The 21337-nt window shown below is 43.3% G+C and overlaps 1 protein-coding gene across 2 annotated transcripts in view; it reads right to left on the bottom strand.

The window, feature by feature from the left end:
- The window catches only part of hk2 (hexokinase 2), a 97849-nt gene that overhangs the window by 60041 nt on the left and 16471 nt on the right, over nt 1-21337 (bottom strand). For both annotated transcript variants that reach the window (XM_061907072.1, XM_061907073.1), the window contains exons 6-9: nt 18783-18882; nt 7573-7756; nt 6456-6617; nt 2887-3120 (exon numbers count right to left, since the gene is read on the bottom strand). In XM_061907072.1, coding sequence (XP_061763056.1) covers nt 2887-3120; nt 6456-6617; nt 7573-7756; nt 18783-18882 — 680 coding nt within the window. The remainder of the gene's footprint in view (nt 1-2886; nt 3121-6455; nt 6618-7572; nt 7757-18782; nt 18883-21337) is intronic.

Here is a 21337-nt window from a genome sequence, read left to right as displayed (position 1 = left end):
GCTTCAAGCGGGAAGATGTCGGACAGACAACCGTGATTTGTCAAGTGTGGGGCGAAAGCATTGCTACAAATATTAGCATTACTGCTAATTTGTAGCATCATTTGAAAAGTCACCCGCTAGAGAAGGAAGAGTGCTTGAAACTCCGCATGTCAACATCTCCGTTCGGTGCCACACCGACAAAATGCCGAGGCAACCATTTCCAGATCAACACCGTATGAAAAAAAATAGTCAACAATAGATAGAGATAACGTCCACAGGAACCTACTAGATAGCGAAGGATATGATTTCCTATTATGCATCTCTTTTTTTTTGACACTTATTGCAATACATGTATATCTTGTGTGACATCATGCACAAAAGTGCACTTTATTTGTTTCAAACTATTGTAGTGGCATTCTGTACAAAAAGTGCACTTTAATTTAGTCCACCCATCCATCCATCATCTTCCGCTTATCCGAGGTCGGGTCGCGGGGGCAGCAGCCTAAGCAGGGAAGCCCAGACTTCCCTATCTCCAGCCACTTTGTCCAGCTCTTCCCGGGGGATCCCGAGGCGTTCCCAGGCCAGTCGGGAGACATAGTCTTCCCAACGTGTCCTGGGTCTTCCCCGTGGCCTCCTACCAGCTGGACGTGCCCTAAACACCTCCCTTGGGAGGCGTTTGGGTGGCATCCTGACCAGAAGCCCGAACCACCTCACCTGGCTCCTCTCGATTTTAATTTAGTGTTGTTTTGATATATCATATTAGTGACATCATGCACAAAAGTGCACTAATAGCTTTTTTTTAAAAATGTCTCTGACAATCTTGCACTTTCTGTTTTGGAAATGACATGAATGTTTGTGCCACTGCATGATAACTGTTTAATAAATACACTTTTTGTCGTTTGACTTAGTTGTGATTTTCTTCTCTGCATGAAAGTTTAAAGGCCTACTAAAATGAGATTTTCTTATTAAAAAGGGATAGCAGGTCCATTCTATGTGTCGTACTTGATCATTTCGCGATATTGCCATATTTTTGCTGAAAGGATTTAGTAGAGAACATCGATGATAAAGTTCGCAACTTTTGGTCGCTAATAAAAAAGCCTTGCTTTTACCGGAAGTAGCAGACGATGTGCGCGTGACGTCACGGGTTGTGGAGCTCCTCACATCTGAACATTGTTTACAATCATAGCCTCCAGCAGCAAGAGCTATTCGGACCGAAAAAGCGACGATTTCCCAATTAATTTGAGCGAGGATGAAAGATTCGTGGATGAGGAAAGTTAGAGTGAGGCACTAAAAAAAATAAAATAAATAAAAAGAACCGGCGTTTCAGATGTAATTAGACACATTTATTATGATAATTCTGGAAAATCCCTTATCTGCTTATTGTGTTAATAGTATTTTAGTGAGATTATACTGACATACCTGAAAGTCGGACGGCTGCGGTGAACGCCATGCAGTGTCTCTGAGAGGATCAGAGGAGCCAAAATCCCAGCTGCCTTTTTGACAGCTACAGGAGGAAGTGGCATAATCCACTGAAGACTCCGGTAAGAGCCGACCTCCATCCATCCATCCATCCTTTTTTCTACCGCTTATTCCCTTTCGGGGTCGCGGGGGGCACTGGCGCCTATCTCAGCTACAATCGGGCGGAAGGCGGGGTACACCCTGGACAAGTCGCCACCTCATCGCAGGGCCAACACAGATAGACAGACAACATTCACACTCACATTCACACACTAGGGCCAATTTAGTGTTGCTAATCAACCTATCCCCAGGTGCATGTCTTTGGAAGTGGGAGGAAGCCGGAGTACCCGGAGGGAACCCATGCATTCACGGGGAGAACATGCAAACTCCACACAGAAAGATCTTCAGACTGGAATTGAACCCAGGACTGCAGGACCTTCGTATTGTGAGGCAGACGCACTAACCCTTCTTCCACCGCGAGGCCCTTAAGAGCCGACTTAATAGCATAATTTTCCCATCCAAAAACTTGCCGGTTGACGTATAGAAACATGTTCGCTTGACCGCTCTGTGTTAAAGCTTCACAACAAACAAAGAAACACCGGCTGTGTTTTGGTGCTAAAAGTAGCTGCAATCCACCGCTTTCCACCAACAGCATTCTTCTTTGACGTCTCCATTATTAATTGAACAAATTGCAAAAGATTCAGCAACACAGATGTCCAAATTACTGTGTAATTATGCGATGAAAAGAGACGACTTTTAGCCGTGAGTGGTGCTGGGCTAATATGTCCGCTACAACCCGAGACTTAACAAACATCATTCCTCGACGTTTTCAACAAGAAACTTTGCGGGAAATTTAAAATTGTAGATTTGGTAAACTAAAGCGGCCGTATTGGCATGTGTTGCAATGTTAATATTTCATCATTGATATATAAACTATCAGACTGCGTGGTCGGTAGTAGTGGCTTTCAGTAGGCCTTTAAAAGTAGCATATATTAATGCAGTATGAACAAGAATGTTTTAATGTAGACACATAGAATCATCATATGTTAATGTGGACCATCTACTGTACTTCAATTATACAGTCTTTCTTTGCCTGTATAAAATGTATTAAAATAAAGCTAAGAACCTCTTTTGAGATGTACAGTGCAGTATTCCGATATTTTCTCGTGAAGTGAAGTGAATTATATTTATATAGCGCTTTTTCTCTCGTGACCCAAAGCGCTTTACAAAGTGAAACCCAATATCAAATTTTTACATTCAAACCAGTGTGGGTGGCACTGAGAGCAGGTGGGTAAAGGGTCTTGCCCAAGGACACAACGGCAATGATGAGGATGGCAGAAGCGGGGATCGAACCTGCAACCCTCAAGTTGCTGGCACGGTCGCTCTATTAACCGCCCCACCATTGTTCCAAATTAGAAACATGTGATGGTGTTGGAAAAGAAGACTTACTCAGGATGATTTTTGTAGACGGAGCCATCCACTCCGATCGTGGTGCGCAGCTTCTCAGCTGCCTTATTGTCTCGGATCTGCCGGAGTACTGCCACAAGTGTGGCAGCACACAAATGTGCAGCCCGTATTGAAACAATCTGGCATACTCGCAGAGTGGCGATGCAGTCCTCCAAAGTTGGGTCCAGGCCAAGTGCCTGAAGCACACTTTGAGCACTCTTTAGACCTTCCTCTCTGCTGCAGAAAACAAAACAAAAAACATATGAATATTGTGTTTGACATAGAGGGATTTAAATTACATTTATACATAAGAGTGTTAAAAAATATGCCAATGTTAGACGGGATCTGCAATTTTTATTAAGTCTATTACACCAAGTGAAATATAAAACAGGAAATTTTAATAAAAAGCAGTCGGGAGTTTCCTCTTAAAAAAATTAGATCCAATTTTCTCTTAGTTGTTTCTTGTTTTTTATGGATTAGGCTACTTTCATTTCAAAGTTAAATCCAGCAACTAAAGTGCAGGGTTAGTGTTTTGTGAGGTCAGGTTGAAAAAAAAATCATTATTCAAATCCATCCATCCATCTTCTTCAGCTTATCAGAGGTCTGGTCACGGGGGCAGCAGCCTAAGCAGGGAAGCCCAGACTTTCCTCTCCCCAGCCACTTCGTCCAGCTCTTCCCGGGGGATCCCGAGGCGTTCCCAGGCATAGACTTCCCAAAGTGTCCTGGATTTTCCCCGTGGCCTCCTACCGGTCGGACGTGCCCCAAACACCTCCCTAGGGAGGCGTTCGGGTGGCATCCTGACCAGATGCCCGAACCACCTCATCTGGCTCCTCTCGATGTGAAGGAGCAGCGGCTTTACTTTGAGTTCCTCCCGGATGGCAGAGCTTCTCACCCTATCTCTAAGGGAGAGCCCCGCCACACGGCGGAGGAAACTCATTTCGGCCGCTTGTACCCGTGATCTTGTCCTTTCGGTCATAACCCAAAGCTCATGACCATAGGTGAGGATGGGAACGTAGATCGACCGGTAAATTGAGAGCGTTGCCTTCCGGCTCAGCTCCTTCTTCACCACAACTGATCGATACAGTGTCCGCATTACTGAAGACGCCACACCGATCCGCCTGTCGATCTCACCATCCACTCTTCCTTCACATGTGAACAAGACTCCAAAGTACTTAAACGCCTCCACCTGGGGCGGGGTCTCTTCCCCAACCTGGAGATGGCATTCCACCCTTTTCCGGGCGAGAACCATGGACTCGGACTTGGAGGTGCTGATTCTCATCCCAGTCACCTCAGACTCGGCTGCAAACCGATCTAGTGAGAGCTGAAGATCCTGGCCAGATGAAGCCATCAGGACCACATCATCTGCAAAAAGCAGCCACCAAACCGGATCACCCCAACGCCTTGACTGCGCCTAGAAATTCTGCTCATAAAAGTTATGAACAGAATCGGTGACAAAGGGCAGCCTTGGCGGAGTCCAACCCTCACTGGAAATGTGTCCGACTTACTGCCGGCAATGCGGACCAAGCTCTGACACTGATCATACAGGGAGCGGACCGCCACAATAAGACAGTCCAATACCCCATACTCTCTGAGCACTCCTTACAGGACTTCCCGAGGGACACGGTCGAATGCGTTCTCCAAGTCCACAAAGCACATGTAGACTGGTTGGGCAAACTCCCATGCACCCTCAAGGACCCTGCCGAGAGTATAGAGCTGGTCCACAGTTCCACGACCAGGACGGAAATCACAGCGTTCCTCCTGAATCCGAGGTTATTATTCAAATCTCCCTATAGAAATCCTAAAGCTTGAACTACGTTCATTGTGGAAAAGTCCGGAAGAATACTTTGGGAGGAAATTCAATACAGACTGAGGGGAGTTTGTGATTAGCATACCTGTAAATGTAATTAATTCAGATAATTGTAATCTCAGTGCAATGGACTGCAACTGCAATGTTCCGGTTGTCTTGGAAAATATTTCGCCTGAGTCCAAGCAGGATTCATCAATTCTTGCTAAAAGATTACTCTGCAAAAACTGAAATGTTCTATATTTTCATTGGAACATATAACATGTTGGTGTTGTTTACTTGAGTCATATTGCCATCATAGTGCAGTCTACATGTGTCCCTTATGTGTGACTGCCATCTACTGGTCACACTTATCATCGCAACATTGTACACTGCAAAAACTGAAATCTAAGTAAATATCTCAAATAACGGTGATATTTGCTTATTTTCTGTCTGATAAGATAATTCTTCTCACTAAGCAGATTTTATGTGTCCATCATGTCCTCATGTGTCATGTCTTTTTATTCGGACTATAATGTGAAATAGTGTGGATATATATATATACATATAGATATAGATACATATCTTTTTTTTTACTATTTATATTACCAAATGATTGTGTATGCAACTTAGAGGATCTGCTTCAATTTCCTTGAACCTGTTCACTGCAATAATGACAATAAAACTCTATTCTATTCTATTTCTTCATGTTAGAGTGTTTTACTTGTTTTAAGGGTTTGGGTCCTAAATGATCTCAGTAAGATATTACAGCTTATTGCTGAGATTTTATGACCTATATTGAGTAAAACATGCTTGAAACTAGAATATCAATTGATGCAAAGCTAAAAGTATAAAACTACTTTTTTAAAGTAATAATTTCTTACTTCAAGCATGAAAAAAAAATCACGATGCCGAGAGCATATCATTATGTCAAGATAATGACATAAATTACATAAATTAAGATTATTTTTCAACATATTGAGCAAACAGGTGTCATTTTTCTGTCTACCAAGAAAAGTACACTGGTAATTGTTGAGAATATACTTATTTAAAAGGTATTTTTGGGTTTATTGAGGTTAGTTAATTTTGTTTATTTTGGAAAGACTTGAAAAGCCGAATTGTCTTGTTGTATTTGCAGATAATTTTGCTTAGTTCAAATAAAACAACCCTCATTTTTGTATTGTTTTTTCTTGTTTTTGAACACAGACTTTTTGCATTGCAGATATGACAGCTTTAGTCTGGAGAGCCAGACCGGAGTTCTTCTATCTAACCAGTCCAGTTCTGATCAGTTCATTGCCCTGAGAATATGAATGACACAAAGTAAAAAAATTACCCCACAAAACAGGTTTTCCGAACGAATTCCTCGCTTGTGTTGTTAATCAATCAATCAATCAATGTTTATTTATATAGCCCCAAATCACAAATGTCTCAAAGGACTGCACAAATCATTACGACTACAACATCCTCGGAAGAACCCACAAAAGGGCAAGGAAAACTCACACCCAGTGGGCAGGGAGAATTCACATCCAGTTAATGACCTGTTGAACAGAATATCTAAAACAACTATGAGGAGTAGACAATACGGCTCCTTATATATTTCTGGAACTGTCAACTTCAGCTCACCTGTGAGTCTAATGGGGACAAGTGTTATACAAAATAGAAAGATGGATAATTATCAATCCAGAGGTTGTAAAATACCTGCAAACTTCCGGCCTGATAGATTAAAAAAGGATGAAAGGATTATTAAAAAATGTACAAGCTCAATGCAAAAACAGAAAAACAAACTAACTTGTCACTCTCTATGGAGTAGATGCACTTGGTGGTGAACTTTCCAGTAGTATTGAGCTGAGATGTCGTCTTGCCCTTGAACAGGAGCTGGTCTTTGGCCATTTTCACGAGAATGAGACGGACCAGTTCTCCCATGTACATTCCACTGATCATCTTCTCAAAACTACGAAACAACAACAGAAATAGAATTAAGGCATAGCCACATGGTTATTTTGCACCACTGGCCCGAAGATGGTAAAGTGTCTGCCGCCAGACCCCCATTGAATGTGCCAGAGTGTCTCCACATTTTACCGGCGATGCTAAGACAGACATGGCACAGAGATGTATGGATAACCTGCAGATGCATTTGCAACGATAGTCAACGAAATCACAAAGGTGAGTTTTGTTGATGTTGACTGCCAGCTAATCGATGCTAACATGCTACGCTAATCGATGCTAACATGCTATTTACCGGCGGTGCTAAAGCAGACATGGCACAGAGATGTATGGATAACCTGTAGATGCATTTGCAACTATATTACGTATCCTTCCACCCACATTTAATGCGAATCAAACACTTACCAATCGACGGATTTAAGTTGCTCCAGTGTCAAAAGATGCGAAAGTCCTGATCGTTTGGTCCGCACATTTTACCGGCGATGCTAACGCAGCTATTCGGCCATGCTATGGCTATGAATAGCGTCAATAGCTATTCGCTCAATAGTTTCAGTTTCTTCTTCAATATTTTCATACTCCAACCATCTGTTTCAATACATGCGTAATCTGTTGAATCGCTTAAGTCGCTGAAATCCGAGTTTGAATCCCAGCTAATGTCACTATATCTTGCTGTGGTATTCCCATTGTTTGTTTACACTGGCAGCACTGTGTGACGTCACAGGGAAATGGCCAGTGTCTTCGCAGAGAGCCGAAAATAAGGCACTTTAAAGCTTTATTTAGGGATATTCCGAGACCGGTAAAATTGCGAAAAAAATTTCAAAAAATACAACAAGCCACGGGGAACTGATTTTTATTGTTTTTAACCCTTTTGAAATTGTGATAATGTTCCCCTTTAATAATCGTTGTGTTGTATACAAATGTAAAAAACTCTTGTCTTTGTTGAAATACTGGATGTTACTCACAGCTGTTTGCCAGGGTTGAGAGAGCCAGCATCGACTTCTCGGTCAAAATCCGTGCGCAGGTCTTCCAAGGCACCGTCATCTCCAAAAGCACCCCACTCTGTATTGATACACATCTGCCCCTCATCCCCATCCAGTACGTCGATGTTCCTCATCTGCTCCATGTAACAGGCATTTGTCCCTGTTCCTAAAAGAATACAATTTAAACACAGTTGTTAGAATGTGAAAATATGGTTTGTTATCTGCACCCCTTTTAAACTCACACTAGTAATGATGGTATGTTTTGGTTTGTTTGTTTCACACATGCTATAAAGCAGGCCTGGGCAATTATTTTGACTAGGGGGCCAAAATTAGAGAAAAATGTGTCTGGGCGCCAATTTATCTATTTTTGGGAAAACTATTAAAAAACATCACAATAAAGTCTGATTGAATGCTAAACATGTTATGACAGACCGCCTTAAAAATGGACAGGAATTTTACATTTTTCTTTTTTTTGTCCTGTCCAGCTTCTCGGGCAAATCATATAGTTGATGTAGATGCCCGTATCGGCTGTTCAGATTTCCATCCATCCATCCATCCATCTTCTTCCGCTTATCCGAGGTCGGGTCGCGGGGGCAACAGCCTAAGCAGGGAAGCCCAGACTTCCCTCTCCCCAGCCACTTCGTCTAGCTCTTCCCGGGGGATCCCGAGGCGTTCCCAGGCCAGCTGGGAGACATAGTCTTCCCAACGTGTCCTGGGTCTTCCCCGTGGCCTCCTACTGGTTGGACGTGCCCTAAACACCTCCCTAGGGAGGCGTTCGGGTGGCATCCTGACCAGATGCCCGAACCACCTTATCTGGCTCCTCTCGATGTGAAGGAGCAGCGGCTTTACTTTGAGTTCCTCCCGGATGGCAGAGCTTCTCACCCTATCTCTAAGGGAGAGCCCCGCCATACGGCGGAGGAAACTCATTTCGGCCGCTTGTACCCGTGATCTTATCCTTTCGGTCATGACCCAAAGCTCATGACCATAGGTGAGGATGGGAACGTAGATCGACCGGTAAATTGAGAGCTTTGCCTTCCGGCTCAGCTCCTTCTTCACCACAACGGATCGGTACAACGTCCGCATTACTGAAGACGCCGCACCGATCCGCCTGTCGATCTCACGATCCACTCTTCCCCCACTCGTGAACAAGACTCCTAGGTACTTGAACTCCTCCACTAGGGGCAGGGTCTCCTCCCCAACCCGGAGATGGCATTCCACCCTTTTCCGGGCGAGAACCATGGACTCGGACTTGGAGGTGCTGATTCTCATTCCGGTCGCTTCACACTCGGCTACGAACCGATCCAGCGAGAGCTGAAGATCCCGGTCAGATGAAGCCATCAGGACCACATCATCTGCAAAAAGCAGAGACCTAATCTTGCGGTCACCAAACCGGAACCCCTCAACGCCTTGACTGCGCCTTGAAATTCTGTCCATAAAAGTTATGAACAGAATCGGTGACAAAGGACAGCCTTGGCGGAGTCCAACCCTCACTGGAAATGTGTTCGACTTACTGCCGGCAATGCGGACCAAGCTCTGGCACTGATCGTACAGGGAGTGGACCGCCACAATCAGACAGTCCGATACCCCATACTCTCTGAGCACTCCCCACAGGACTTCCCGAGGGACACGGTTGAATGCCTTCTCCAAGTCCACAAAGCAGATGTAGACTGGTTGGGCAAACTCCCATGCACCCTCAAGAACCCTGCGGAGAGTATAGAGCTGGTCCACAGTTCCACGACCAGGACGAAAACCACACTGTTCCTCCTGAATCCGAGGTTCGACTATCCGGCGAAGCCTCCTCTCCAGTACACCTGAATAAACCTTACCGGGAAGGCTGAGGAGTGTGTGATCCCACGATAGTTAGAACACACCCTCCGGTCCCCCTTCTTAAAGAGAGGAACCACCACCCCGGTCTGCCAATCCAGAGGTGCCGCCCCCGATGTCCACGCGATGTTCAGATTTACTTAACAAAAAAGAAGTGTAGGATACTTCTCTTGTTAATAAATAAATGATAAATGGGTTGTACTTGTATAGCGCTTTTCTACCTTCAAGGTACTCAAAGCGCTTTGACACTACTTCCACATTTACCCATTCACACACACATTCACACACTGATGGAGGGAGCTGCCATGCAAGGCGCTATCCAGCACCCATCAGGAGCAAGGGTGAAGTGTCTTGCTCAGGACACAACGGACGTGACGAGGTTGGTTCTAGGTGGGATTTGAACCAGGGACCCTCGGGTTGCCCACGGCCACTCTCCCACTGCGCCACGCCGTCCCCTTATTTGTTGCCTTATTTGAATTTGACTTTATTAAATGTATTTATATTATCTTTTGGTGCAGCCGGGCCGGAGCAGGAGGGGATAGAAAGAGAAAAAAAGGAAGACAGAGGGAGAAATTGTGGGGATAAGAAGGGGATTAGACAGAGAGAAAAAAACAACAACAGCAAACACAACAATAACAACAAAAACAACAACAATAGAACAGCACCAGCACATAAAGGTATGTACAAATATGATCGTTTAAGTCAGGGGTCGGGAACCTTTTTGGCTGAGAAAGCCATATAAGCCTAATATTTTAAAAAGTATTTCTGTGAGAGCCATATAATATATTTTTTTACACCGAATACAACTAAATGCGTGCATTTTTAAAGGGGAACATTATCCCAATTTCAAAAGGGTTAAAAACAATAAAAATCAGTTCCCAGTGGCTTGTTGTATTTTTTTAATTTTTTTTCGCAATTTTACCGGTCTCGGAATATCCCTAAATAAAGCTTTAAAGTGCCTTATTTTCGGCTCTCTGCGAAGACACTGGCCATTTCCCTGTGACGTCACACAGTGCTGCCAATGTAAACAAACAATGGGAATACCACAGCAAGATATAGTGACATTAGCTCGGATTCAAACTCGGATTTCAGCGACTTAAGCGATTCAACAGATTACGCATGTATTGAAACGGATGGTTGGAGTATGAAAATATTGAAGAAGAAACTGAAGCTATTGAGCGAATAGCTGTTGACGCTATTCATAGCCATAGCATGGCTGCGTTAGCACCGCCGGTAAAATGTGCGGACCAAACGATCAAGACTTTCGCATCTTTTGACACTGGAGCAACTTAAATCCGTCGATTGGTAAGTGTTTGTTTCGCATTAAATGTGGGTGGAAGGAAACGTAATATAGTTGCAAATGCATCTACAGGTTATCCATACATCTCTGTGCCATGTCTGCTTTAGCACCGCCGGTAAATAGCATGTTAGCATCGATTAGCGTAGCATGTTAGCATCGATTAGCTGGTAGTCAACATCAACAAAACTCCCCTCTGTGATTTCGTTGACTATCGTTGCAAATGCATCTGCAGGTTATCTCTGTGCCATGTCTGCCTTAGCATCGCCGCTAAAATGTGGAGACACTCCAGCACATTCAATGGGGGTCTGGCGGCAGACACTTTGGCATCTTCGGGCCAGTGGTGCAACTTGAATCCCTCCCTGTTAGTGTTGGTACACCCTCCGACAACACACCGTCGAGGCATGATGTCTCCAAGGTTCCAAAAAATAGTCAAAAAAACGGAAAATAACAGAGCTGAGACCCGGTGTTTGTAATGTGTTGAAAATGAAAATGGTGGGTGTGTTACCTCGGCGACGTTACATTCTGACGTCATCGCCTCCAGCCCGATAAACAGAAAGGCGTTTAAATTCGCCAAAATTCACCCATTTAGAGTTCGGAAATCGGTTAAAAAAATAGATGGTCTTTTTTCTGCACCATCAAGGTATATATTGACGCTTAGATAGGTCTGGTGATAATGTTCCCCTTTAAGTAAGACCAACATTTCTAGAGTATAATAAGTATCTTATAAGTATTAATAACGTTGTTATTCTGAAGCAAACCAAAGATACACAAAATAATTCGTACCGTTAATGCGACTTCTTGAACAGATGGATGGATTAAAATGTATGAGAATGTTTTATATTTTGAACGTTATTTTTGACACTGTGATTACCAGCGGAATTATTCATTACTTATCGTGTTAAGCAATGTTAGCTAAGATTTATCTGAGAGCCAGGTGCAGTCATCAAAAGAGCCACATCTGGCTCTAGAGCCATAGGTTCCCTACCCCTGGTTTAAGTGATAGCAAGTAAGCAGTTAGTGAAATAAATAATAATATAGAAATGACAATGAGCATTTTTACACTACAACTGGAGCAATACGAATACCAATAGAAAAAGCGCTATTAATTATGAACAATACCAATAGTTTACCTCTATTATCAACAATACAGTTGTACAAATGCAACAATACGTATACATAATGATAACTAGAAAGATAAAATAAAAATAAAAAAAATTTTCTATGAACGATAGAACCCTGAATATTGACAACATATGACGATATAGTCATTGTCTATATCGCACAGAGACAAACCCGTGATATATCGAGGATATCGATATATCGCCCAGCCCTAGGAAGAAGCAAAACCTATTTGGGCTCAATTCAAATTCTCCGTCTTCTCCCCACCCTTCTTCTACTTCACCACCTCCCTTGGCTCTAGCATAGGGGTAGGGAACCTATGGCTCTAGAGCCAGATGTGGCTCTTTTGATGACTGCATCTGGCTCTCGGATAAATCTGAGCTGACATTGCTTAACACAAAACGTAATGAATAATTCCACTTGTAATCAAAGTGTTAAAAATAACGTTCAAAATATAAAACATGCTCATGAATTTGAATCCATCCATCCTTTTTCTACCGCACTTGTTCAAGAAGTTGCATTAAGGGTAAGAAGTGATTTATTTATTATTGATTAGTTTAGGGTTTGCCCTCCTGGGGGTTTTTCAGACCACCATGCACCGACATGAGAGCCTGTTTGAGTGTTGCAATATTTTTTATTTTTCAATAAGTCTCTCCGTTGCTTTCCAGCAGTTCTCTTTTTCTCTTTTGTTCTCGCTCGTACTCTGGCTCCACCCCCAAATCCCGTCTCTCCTCCTGGCTGCTGCTTATAACAGAGCGGCAGGTGATTAGATAACAAGGCCCAGGTGGGCCTTTAACGCACCCGTCGCTGATTTCGAGGCCGGTCCTGGCACACCCTGCTTCGCTGCAGGCTTGCAGGCCACGCCCCCTCCACAGTTGGCTTCAGAATAACAATGTTATTACAAATATTAAGAGAGCTGTACTCTCGAAATGTTGGTCTTACTTAAAAATGCACATGTTTAGTTGTGTTCGGTGTTGAAAAAAAAAATTATATGGCTCTTACGGAAATACATTTTAAAATATTTTGATTCTTGGCTCTCTCAGCCAAAAAGGTTCCCGACCCCTGCGCTAACATCTAGTGCCCTGGCAATGTATTGCAAATATGCCCCTTTGTGTACGAACGTCAATCGAGTCTCGCTACGTCATCAACCATCGCCGTTTTCTTGCAGTGATGTGAGGCAAATGCGCCAGTTTGTTCATTTCAAGATGCCGTCATACGCTTGTTCTGTTTTTTTCTGCCTGTCTTTATTATCAATCAATCAATCAATCAATGTTTACTTATAGAGCCCTAAATCACTAGTGTCTCAAAGGGCTGCACAAACCACTACCACATCCTCGGTAGGCCCACATAAGGGCAAGGAAAACTCACACCCAGTGGGACGTCGGTGACAATGATGACTATGAGAACCTTGGAGAGGAGGAAAGCAATGGATGTTGAGCGGGTCTAACATGATACTGTGAAAGTTCAATCCATAATGGATCCAACACAGCCGCGAAAGTCCAGTTCAAAGCGGATCCAACACAGCAGCGAGAGTCCCGTTCACAGCGGAGCCAGCAGGAAAACATCCCAAGCGGAGGCGGATCAGCAGCGCAGAGATGTCCCCAGCCGATACACAGGCGAGCAGTACATGGCCACCGGATCGGACCGGACCCCCTCCACAAGGGAGAGTGGGACATAGGAGAAAAAGAAAAGAAACGGCAGATCAACTGGTCTAAAAAGGGAGTCTATTTAAAGGCTAGAGTATACAAATGAGTTTTAAGGTGAGACTTAAATGCTTCTACTGAGGTGGCATCTCGAACTGTTACCGGGAGGAAATTCCAGAGTACTGGAGCCCGAAATGAAAACGCTCTATATTAGGAAAAAAAACATTTTAGAAAACAAAGTTTTGGGCAAAATATGCAAGTGCTGGGGCGTCATAACATACACTTAATTGTGTATTTGGGTTTAAAGCCAAGATTTAAGTGTAGTAGAAAAGGCGGGAAGTCTCACTAAACCATCAGTGTCATTATTATGAAAATCATTAATCACGCTCATTACTCAATCAATCAATCAATCAATGTTTACTTATATAGCCCTAAATCACTAGTGTCTCAAAGGGCTGCACAAACCACCACGACATCCTCGGTAGGCCCACATAAGGGCAAGGAAAACTCACACCCAGTGGGACGTCCTTGACAATGATGACTATGAGAACCTTGGAGAGGAGGAAAGCAATGGATGTCGAGCGGGTCTAACATGATACCGTGAAAGTTCAATCCATAATGGATCCAACACAGCCGCGAAAGTCCAGTTCAAAGCGGATCCAACACAGCAGCGAGAGTCCCGTTCACAGCGGAGCCAGCAGGAAACCATCCCAAGCGGAGGCGGATCAGCAGCGCAGAGATGTCCCCAGCCGATACACAGGCAAGCAGTACATGGCCACCGGATCGGAACGGACCCCCTCCACAAGGGAGAGTGGGACAAAGAAGAAAAAAGAAAAGAAACGGCAGATCAACTGGTCTAAAAAGGGAGTCTATTTAAAGGCTAGAGTATACAAATGAGTTTTAAGGTGAGACTTAAATGCTTCTACTGAGGTGGCATCTCGAACTGTTACCGGGAGGGCATTCCAGAGTACTGGAGCCCGAAATGAAAACGCTCTATATTAGGAAAAAAACATTTTAGAAAACAAAGTTTTGGGCAAAATATGCAAGTGCTGGCGCGTCATAACATACACTTAATTGTGTATTTGGGTTTAAAGCCAAGATTTAAGTGCAGTAGCAAAGGTGTGAAGTCTCACTAAACCATCGGTGTCATTATTGTGAAAATCATTAATCACGCTTATTACTCAATCAATCAATCAATCAATGTTTACTTATATAGCCCTAAATCACTAGTGTCTCAAAGGGCTGCACAAAACACAACACAAACCACTACGACATCCTCGGTAGGCCCACATAAGGGCAAGGAAAACTCACACCCAGTGGGACGTCGGTGACAATGATGACTATGAGAACCTTGGAGAGGACGAAAGCAATGGATGTCGAGCGGGTCTAACATGATACTGTGAAAGTTCAATCCATAATGGATCCAACACAGCCGCGAGAGTCCAGTTCAAAGCGGATCCAACACAGCAGTGAGAGTCCCGTTCACAGCGGAGCCAGCAGGAAACCATCCCAAGCGGAGGCGGATCAGCAGCGCAGAGATGTCCCCGGCCGATACACAGGCGAGCAGTATATGGCCACCGGATCGGACCGGACCCCCTCCACAAGGGAGAGTGGGACATAGGAGAAAAAAGAAAAGAAACGGCAGATCAACTGGTCTAAAAAGGGAGTCTATTTAAAGGCTAGAGTATACAAATGAGTTTTAAGGTGAGACTTAAATGCTTCTACTGAGGTGGCATCTCGAACTGTTACCGGGAGGGCATTCCAGAGTACTGGAGCCCGAAATGAAAACGCTCTATATTAGGAAAAAAACATTTTAGAAAACAAAGTTTTTGGCAAAATATACAAGTGCTGGCGCATCATAACATACACTTAATTGTGTATTTGGGTTTAAAGCCAAGATTTAAGTGCAGTAGAAAAGGCGGGAAGTCTCACTAAACCATCAGTGTCATTATTATGAAAATCATTAATCACGCTCATTACTCAATCAATCAATCAATCAATGTTTACTTATATAGCCCTAAATCACTAGTGTCTCAAAGGGCTGCACAAACCACCACGACATCCTCGGTAGGCCCACATAAGGGCAAGGAAAACTCACACCCAGTGGGACGTCGGTGACAATGATGACTATGAGAACCTTGGAGAGGAGGAAAGCAATGGATGTCGAGCGGGTCTACCATGATACTGTGAAAGTTCAATCCATAATGGATCCAACACAGTCGCGAGAGTCCAGTCCAAAGCGGATCCAACACAGCAGCGAGAGTCCCGTTCACAGCGGAGCCAGCAGGAAACCATCCCAAGCGGAGGCGGATCAGCAGCGCAGAGAGGTCCCCAGCCGATACACAGGCGAGCAGTACATGGCCACCGGATCGGACCGGACCCCCTCCACAAGGGAGAGTGGGACATAGAAGAAAAAAGAAAAGAAACGGCAGATCAACTGGTCTAAAAAGGGAGTCTATTTAAAGGCTAGAGTATACAAATGAGTTTTAAGGTGAGACTTCAATGCTTCTACTGAGGTGGCATCTCAAACTGTTACCGGGAGGGCATTCCAGAGTACTGGAGCCCGAAATGAAAACGCTCTATATTAGGAAAAAAAACATTTTAGAAAACAAAGTTTTGGGCAAAATATGCAAGTGCTGGCGCATCATAACATACACTTAATTGTGTATTTGGGTTTAAAGCCAAGATTTAAGTGCAGTAGCAAAGGTGTGAAGTCTCACTAAACCACCGGTGTCATTATTATGAAAATCATTAATCACGCTCATTACTGACATAAGCTTTTCTGGGTTTCCGGTCTGTCCTCTTTCTCCTCGCACTCGATAGTGTAGGGAGGTCCGCGGGCTCACTTCGCTCCGAGGGAGGTACTTTGCCCTTCTCCCTACCTTGCAGATGATTCGAGCGCCTCTTGAGTGGCGTGAATGCGCAAAACCATAGGGGGAGAGGAAACAAGGGCAAAGAAAGGGTATCCCAATTGAGCTTTGATTCTACCCTTTGATCTTATCTAACAGGGCTTCAAAGATGAGTCGACGTCATCGTCAATGTCGACACTAAACATTTAGAGATTTGTTACTGTCGGCGCGTCGCTTACATACATATTATTTACGGTAAGTTACCATCAAAGAGGTTTTTTTTATTTTTATTTGACAGTGCCGTGAGTAACAGCCATGATTGCTAGGTAATTTAATTTTTGTGACGGTTAACAACTTTCAGTCAATATAATTAGAACTTTAATTTTGAAAAATATAGACATTTAAAAAAAAACTAAAGATTCCTTAAAACAACTGATAGAAGTGATGTGTGGTGACCTTCACATCAGGTGACTCATTGATCCCTTTAAATTAGTTTTTTTTTTTTTTTCAATTTATATGCAATTTTACTGTTAATACCGGTAGCTTATTAAGATAAGAAGATACCGTCGATCATAATATTTTATTAAAGCGTATCAAAACACGAATTGGTATGTCGGACTCAGCCCTGTCTTGGTTTAACTCTTATCTTACTGACAGGGTGCAGTGCGTCTCCCATAACAGTGTGACCTCGGACTATGTTAAAGTAACGTGTGGAGTTCCCCAAGGTTCGGTCCTTGGCCCTGCACTCTTCAGCATCTACATGCTGCCGCTGGGTGACGTCATACGCAAATACGGTGTTAGCTTTCACTGCTAGGCTGATGACACCCAACTCTACATGCCCCTAAAGCTGACCAACACACCGGATTGTAGTCAGCTGGAAGCGTGTCTTAATGAAATTAAACAATGGATGTCCGCTAATTTTTTGTAACTTAACGCCAAAAAAACGGAAATGCTGATTATCGGTCCTGCTAGACACCGACCTCTATTTAATAATACAAACATGATCAACAGACATGACAAAAAGTGTTTAAAGGGGAACATTATCACCAGACCTATGTAAGCGACAATATATACCTTGATGGTGCAGAAAAAAGACCATCTATTTTTTGAACCGATTTACGAACTCTAAATGGGTGAATTTTGGCGAATTAAACGCCTTTCTGTTTATCGAGCTGGAGGCGATGACGTCAGAATGTGACGTCGCCGAGGTAACACACCCACCATTTTCATTTTCAACACATTACAAACACCGGGTCTCAGCTCTGTTATTTTCCGGTTTTTTGACTATTTTTTGGAACCTTGGAGACATCATGCCTCGTCGGTGTGTTGTCGGAGGGTGTAACAACACTGGAATGCCCTCCCGGTAACAGTTCGCGATGCCACCTCAGTAGAAGCATTTAAGTCTCACCTTAAAACTCATTTGTATACTCTAGCCTTTAAATAGACTCCCTTTTTAGACCAGTTGATCTGCCGTTTCTTTTCTTTTTCTTCCATGTCCCACTCTCCCGTGTGGAGGGGGTCCGGTCCGATCCGGTGGCCATGTACTGCTCGCCTGTGTATCGGCTGGGGACATCTCTGCGCTGCTGGTCCGCCTACGCTTGGGATGGTTTCCTGCTGGCTCCGCTGTGAACGGGACTCTCGCTGCTGTGTCTTGGATCCTCTTTGGACTGGACTCTCGCGACTGTGTTGTATCCATTGTGGATTGAACTTTCACAGTATCATGTTAGATCCGCTCGACATCCATTGCTTTCCTCCTCTCTAAGGTTCTCATAGTCATCATTGTCACCGACGTCCCACTGGGTCATTATTGTCACCAATGTCCCACTGGGTGTGAGTTTTCCTACCGAGGATGTCGTGGTGGTTTGTGCAGCCCTTTGAGACACTAGTGATTTAGGGCTATATAAGTAAACATTGATTGATTGATTGAACAGGGAGGGATTCAAGTTGCACCTCTGGCCCGAAGATATATATATATATTTTATACATTTCTTAAACAAGATAGATAGATAGATAGATAGATAGATAGATAGATAGATAGATAGATAGATAGATAGATAGATAGATAGTACTTAATTGATTCCTTCAGGAGAGTTTAATCTTCCTGAAGGAATCAATAAAGTACTATCTATCTAATAATGTACTATTTATCTATCTATCTATCTATCTATCTATCTTGTTGAATTACTTTAGTGAAATAATATAACTTATCAATCATTGATTGATTGATTGAAATAATATAACTTAGGTACCCCAGCTTTATATGGTGAATAAAGTGTGAACCAGATGTTCTCAAATAAAGTGTTTCTCAGCATGTTTGAAAAAAACAAACCATTACAATTAATGACAAAAACTTCTATTGTGACAAAATGAAATTGAATCTCCTCAACAATACATGACAAACCTCATCCTTGACACTTTCAAAGAAATATACTCCTCCAGATATAGTTGTTGACTCACCCACAATGAGGCCAATTTCGCAACGATGATCATCATAGCCACAGGTCATCATAGCTCCAACCGTGTCATTGATGACTGCCATAATGTCAACATTGATGTCCTGCAACATACATGAATTATTTCATTGGCTATCCTTTACGGGTGGTTAGTATTCATTTCGCTAAAAACAATTGGATTACTGCTGTTTTCCATCATTCGGCAAAACAATGTGATTGATGACAGTGATTTGATTCGATGTGAAGGACAATGAAAACCATTTGTAACTGAATGCTAGTAACAAAGGCACATGCACTCACATTTATTTGAGGATAAGAACATTTCCTCAGTTTTTCTAACACTTTTGATCCAAAAAACATGGATCTATTTCACTAATAAAAATAAGGATGCGTGGTATAACACACAGTAGTTTATCAATTTCTGATAATCATTTTAATAACTCTGCCAGAGTTAGAAAAAGACGACATTCAAAATCCCTGTATAACACACAAAAGTAATAATAGTAATAGAGATGTCTGATAATGTTTTTTTTGCCAATATCCGATATTGTCCAACTCTTTATTACCGATTCCGATATGAACCGATACCGATATATACAGTAGTGGAATTAACACATTATTATGCCTAATTTTGTTGTGATGCATTAAACAATTTAACAAGGTTTTTCCAAAATAAATCCAATTATGGGAAAAAAAAATGCCATATTTATTATTGAAGTCACAAAGTGCATTTTTTTTTTCAAACGATGCCTCAAAACAGCAGCTTGGAATTTGGGACATGCTCTTCCTGAGAGAGCACGAGGAGGTTGAGGCAGGGGGCGGGGGTAGCGTCCCGGAAGAGTTAGTGCTGCAATGGGCTCTGGGTATTTGTCCTGTTGTGTTTATATTGTGTTACGGTGCGGATGTTCTCCCGAAATGTGTTTGTCATTCTTGTTTGGTGTGGGTTCACAGTGTGGCGCATATTTGTAACAGTGTTAAAGTTGTTTATACGGCCACCCTCAGTGTGACCTCTATGGCTGTTGACCAAGTATGCGTTGCATTCGCTTGTGACTGTGAAAAGCCGTAGATTTTATGTGACTGGGCCGGCATGCAAAGGAAGTGCCTTCAAGGTTTATTGGCGCTCTGTACTTCTCCCTATGTCCGTGTACACAGCGGCGTTTTAAAAAGTCATAAAGTCTATTTAATAATGCAACTTTAACATTTGACAACCAAATAATAAAACAAGGTGACTCGGTAAAAAATCTGGGTATTATCTTCCACCCAACTCTCTCCTTTGAGTCACACATTAAAAGCGTTACAAAAACGGCCTTCTTTCATCTCCGTAATATCTCTAAAATTCGCTCCATTTTGTCCACTAAAGACGCTGAGATCATTATCCATGCGTTTGTTACGTCTCGTCTCGATTACTGTAACCTATAATTTTCGGGTCTCCCCGTGTCTAGCATTAAAAGATTACAGTTGGTACAAAATGCGGCTGCTAGTCTTTTGACAAGAACAAGAAAGTTTGATCATATTACGCCTGTACTGGCTCACCTGCACTGGCTACCTGTGCACTTAAGATGTGACTTTAAGGTTTTACTACTTACGTATAAAATACTACACGGTCTAGCTCCATCCTATCCTGCCGATTGTATTGTACCATATGTCCCGGCAAAAAATCTGCGTTCAAAAGACTCCGGCTTGTTAGTGATTCCTAGAGCCCCAAAAAAGTCTGCGGGCTATAGAGCGTTTTCCGTTCGGGCTCCAGTACTCTGGAATGCCCTCCCGGTAACAGTTCGAGATGCTACCTCAGTAGAAGCATTTAAGTCTCACCTTAAAACTCATCTGTATACTCTAGCCTTTAAATAAACTTCCTTTTTAGACCAGTTGATCTGCCGCTTCTTTTCTTTTTTTCTCCTATGTCCCCCCCTCCCTTGTAGAGGGGGTCCGGTCCGATGACCATGGATGAAGTACTGGCTGAGAGTCGAGACCCAGGATGTACCGCTCGTCGGGACCCAGGATGGACCGCTCGCCTGTGTATCGGTTGGGGACATCTCTACGTTGCTGATCCGCCTCCGCTTGGGATGGTTTCCTGTGGACGGGACTCTCGCGGCTTTCTTGGATGCGCTTGGAACTGAACTCTCCTCGCGGCTGTGTTGGAGCCACTATGGATTGAACTTTCACAGTATCATGTTAGACCCGCTCGACATCCATTGCTTTCGGTCCCCTAAAGGGGGGTGGGGGGGGTTTGCCCACTTCTGAGGTCCTCTCCAAGGTTTTTCATAGTCAGCATTGTCACTGGCGTCCCACTGGATGTGAATTGTCCCTGCCCACTGGGTGAGTTTTCCTTGCCCTTTTGTGGGTTCTTCCGAGGATGTCGTAGTCGTAATCAATCAATCAATCAATCAATGTTTATTTATATAGCCCCAAATCACAAATGTCTCAAAGGACTGCACAAATCATTACGACTACAACATCCTCGGAAGAACCCACAAAAGGGCAAGGAAAACTCACACCCAGTGGGCAGGGAGAATTCCCATCCAGTGGGACGCCAGTGACAATGCTGACTATGAGAAACCT

This window comes from Nerophis ophidion, linkage group LG07 (genome assembly GCF_033978795.1).
Source record: "Nerophis ophidion isolate RoL-2023_Sa linkage group LG07, RoL_Noph_v1.0, whole genome shotgun sequence".
Taxonomy (NCBI): domain Eukaryota; kingdom Metazoa; phylum Chordata; class Actinopteri; order Syngnathiformes; family Syngnathidae; genus Nerophis; species Nerophis ophidion.
Note: the sequence above shows the minus strand (reverse complement) of the source record. Positions and strands in the feature narration are given on the sequence as shown.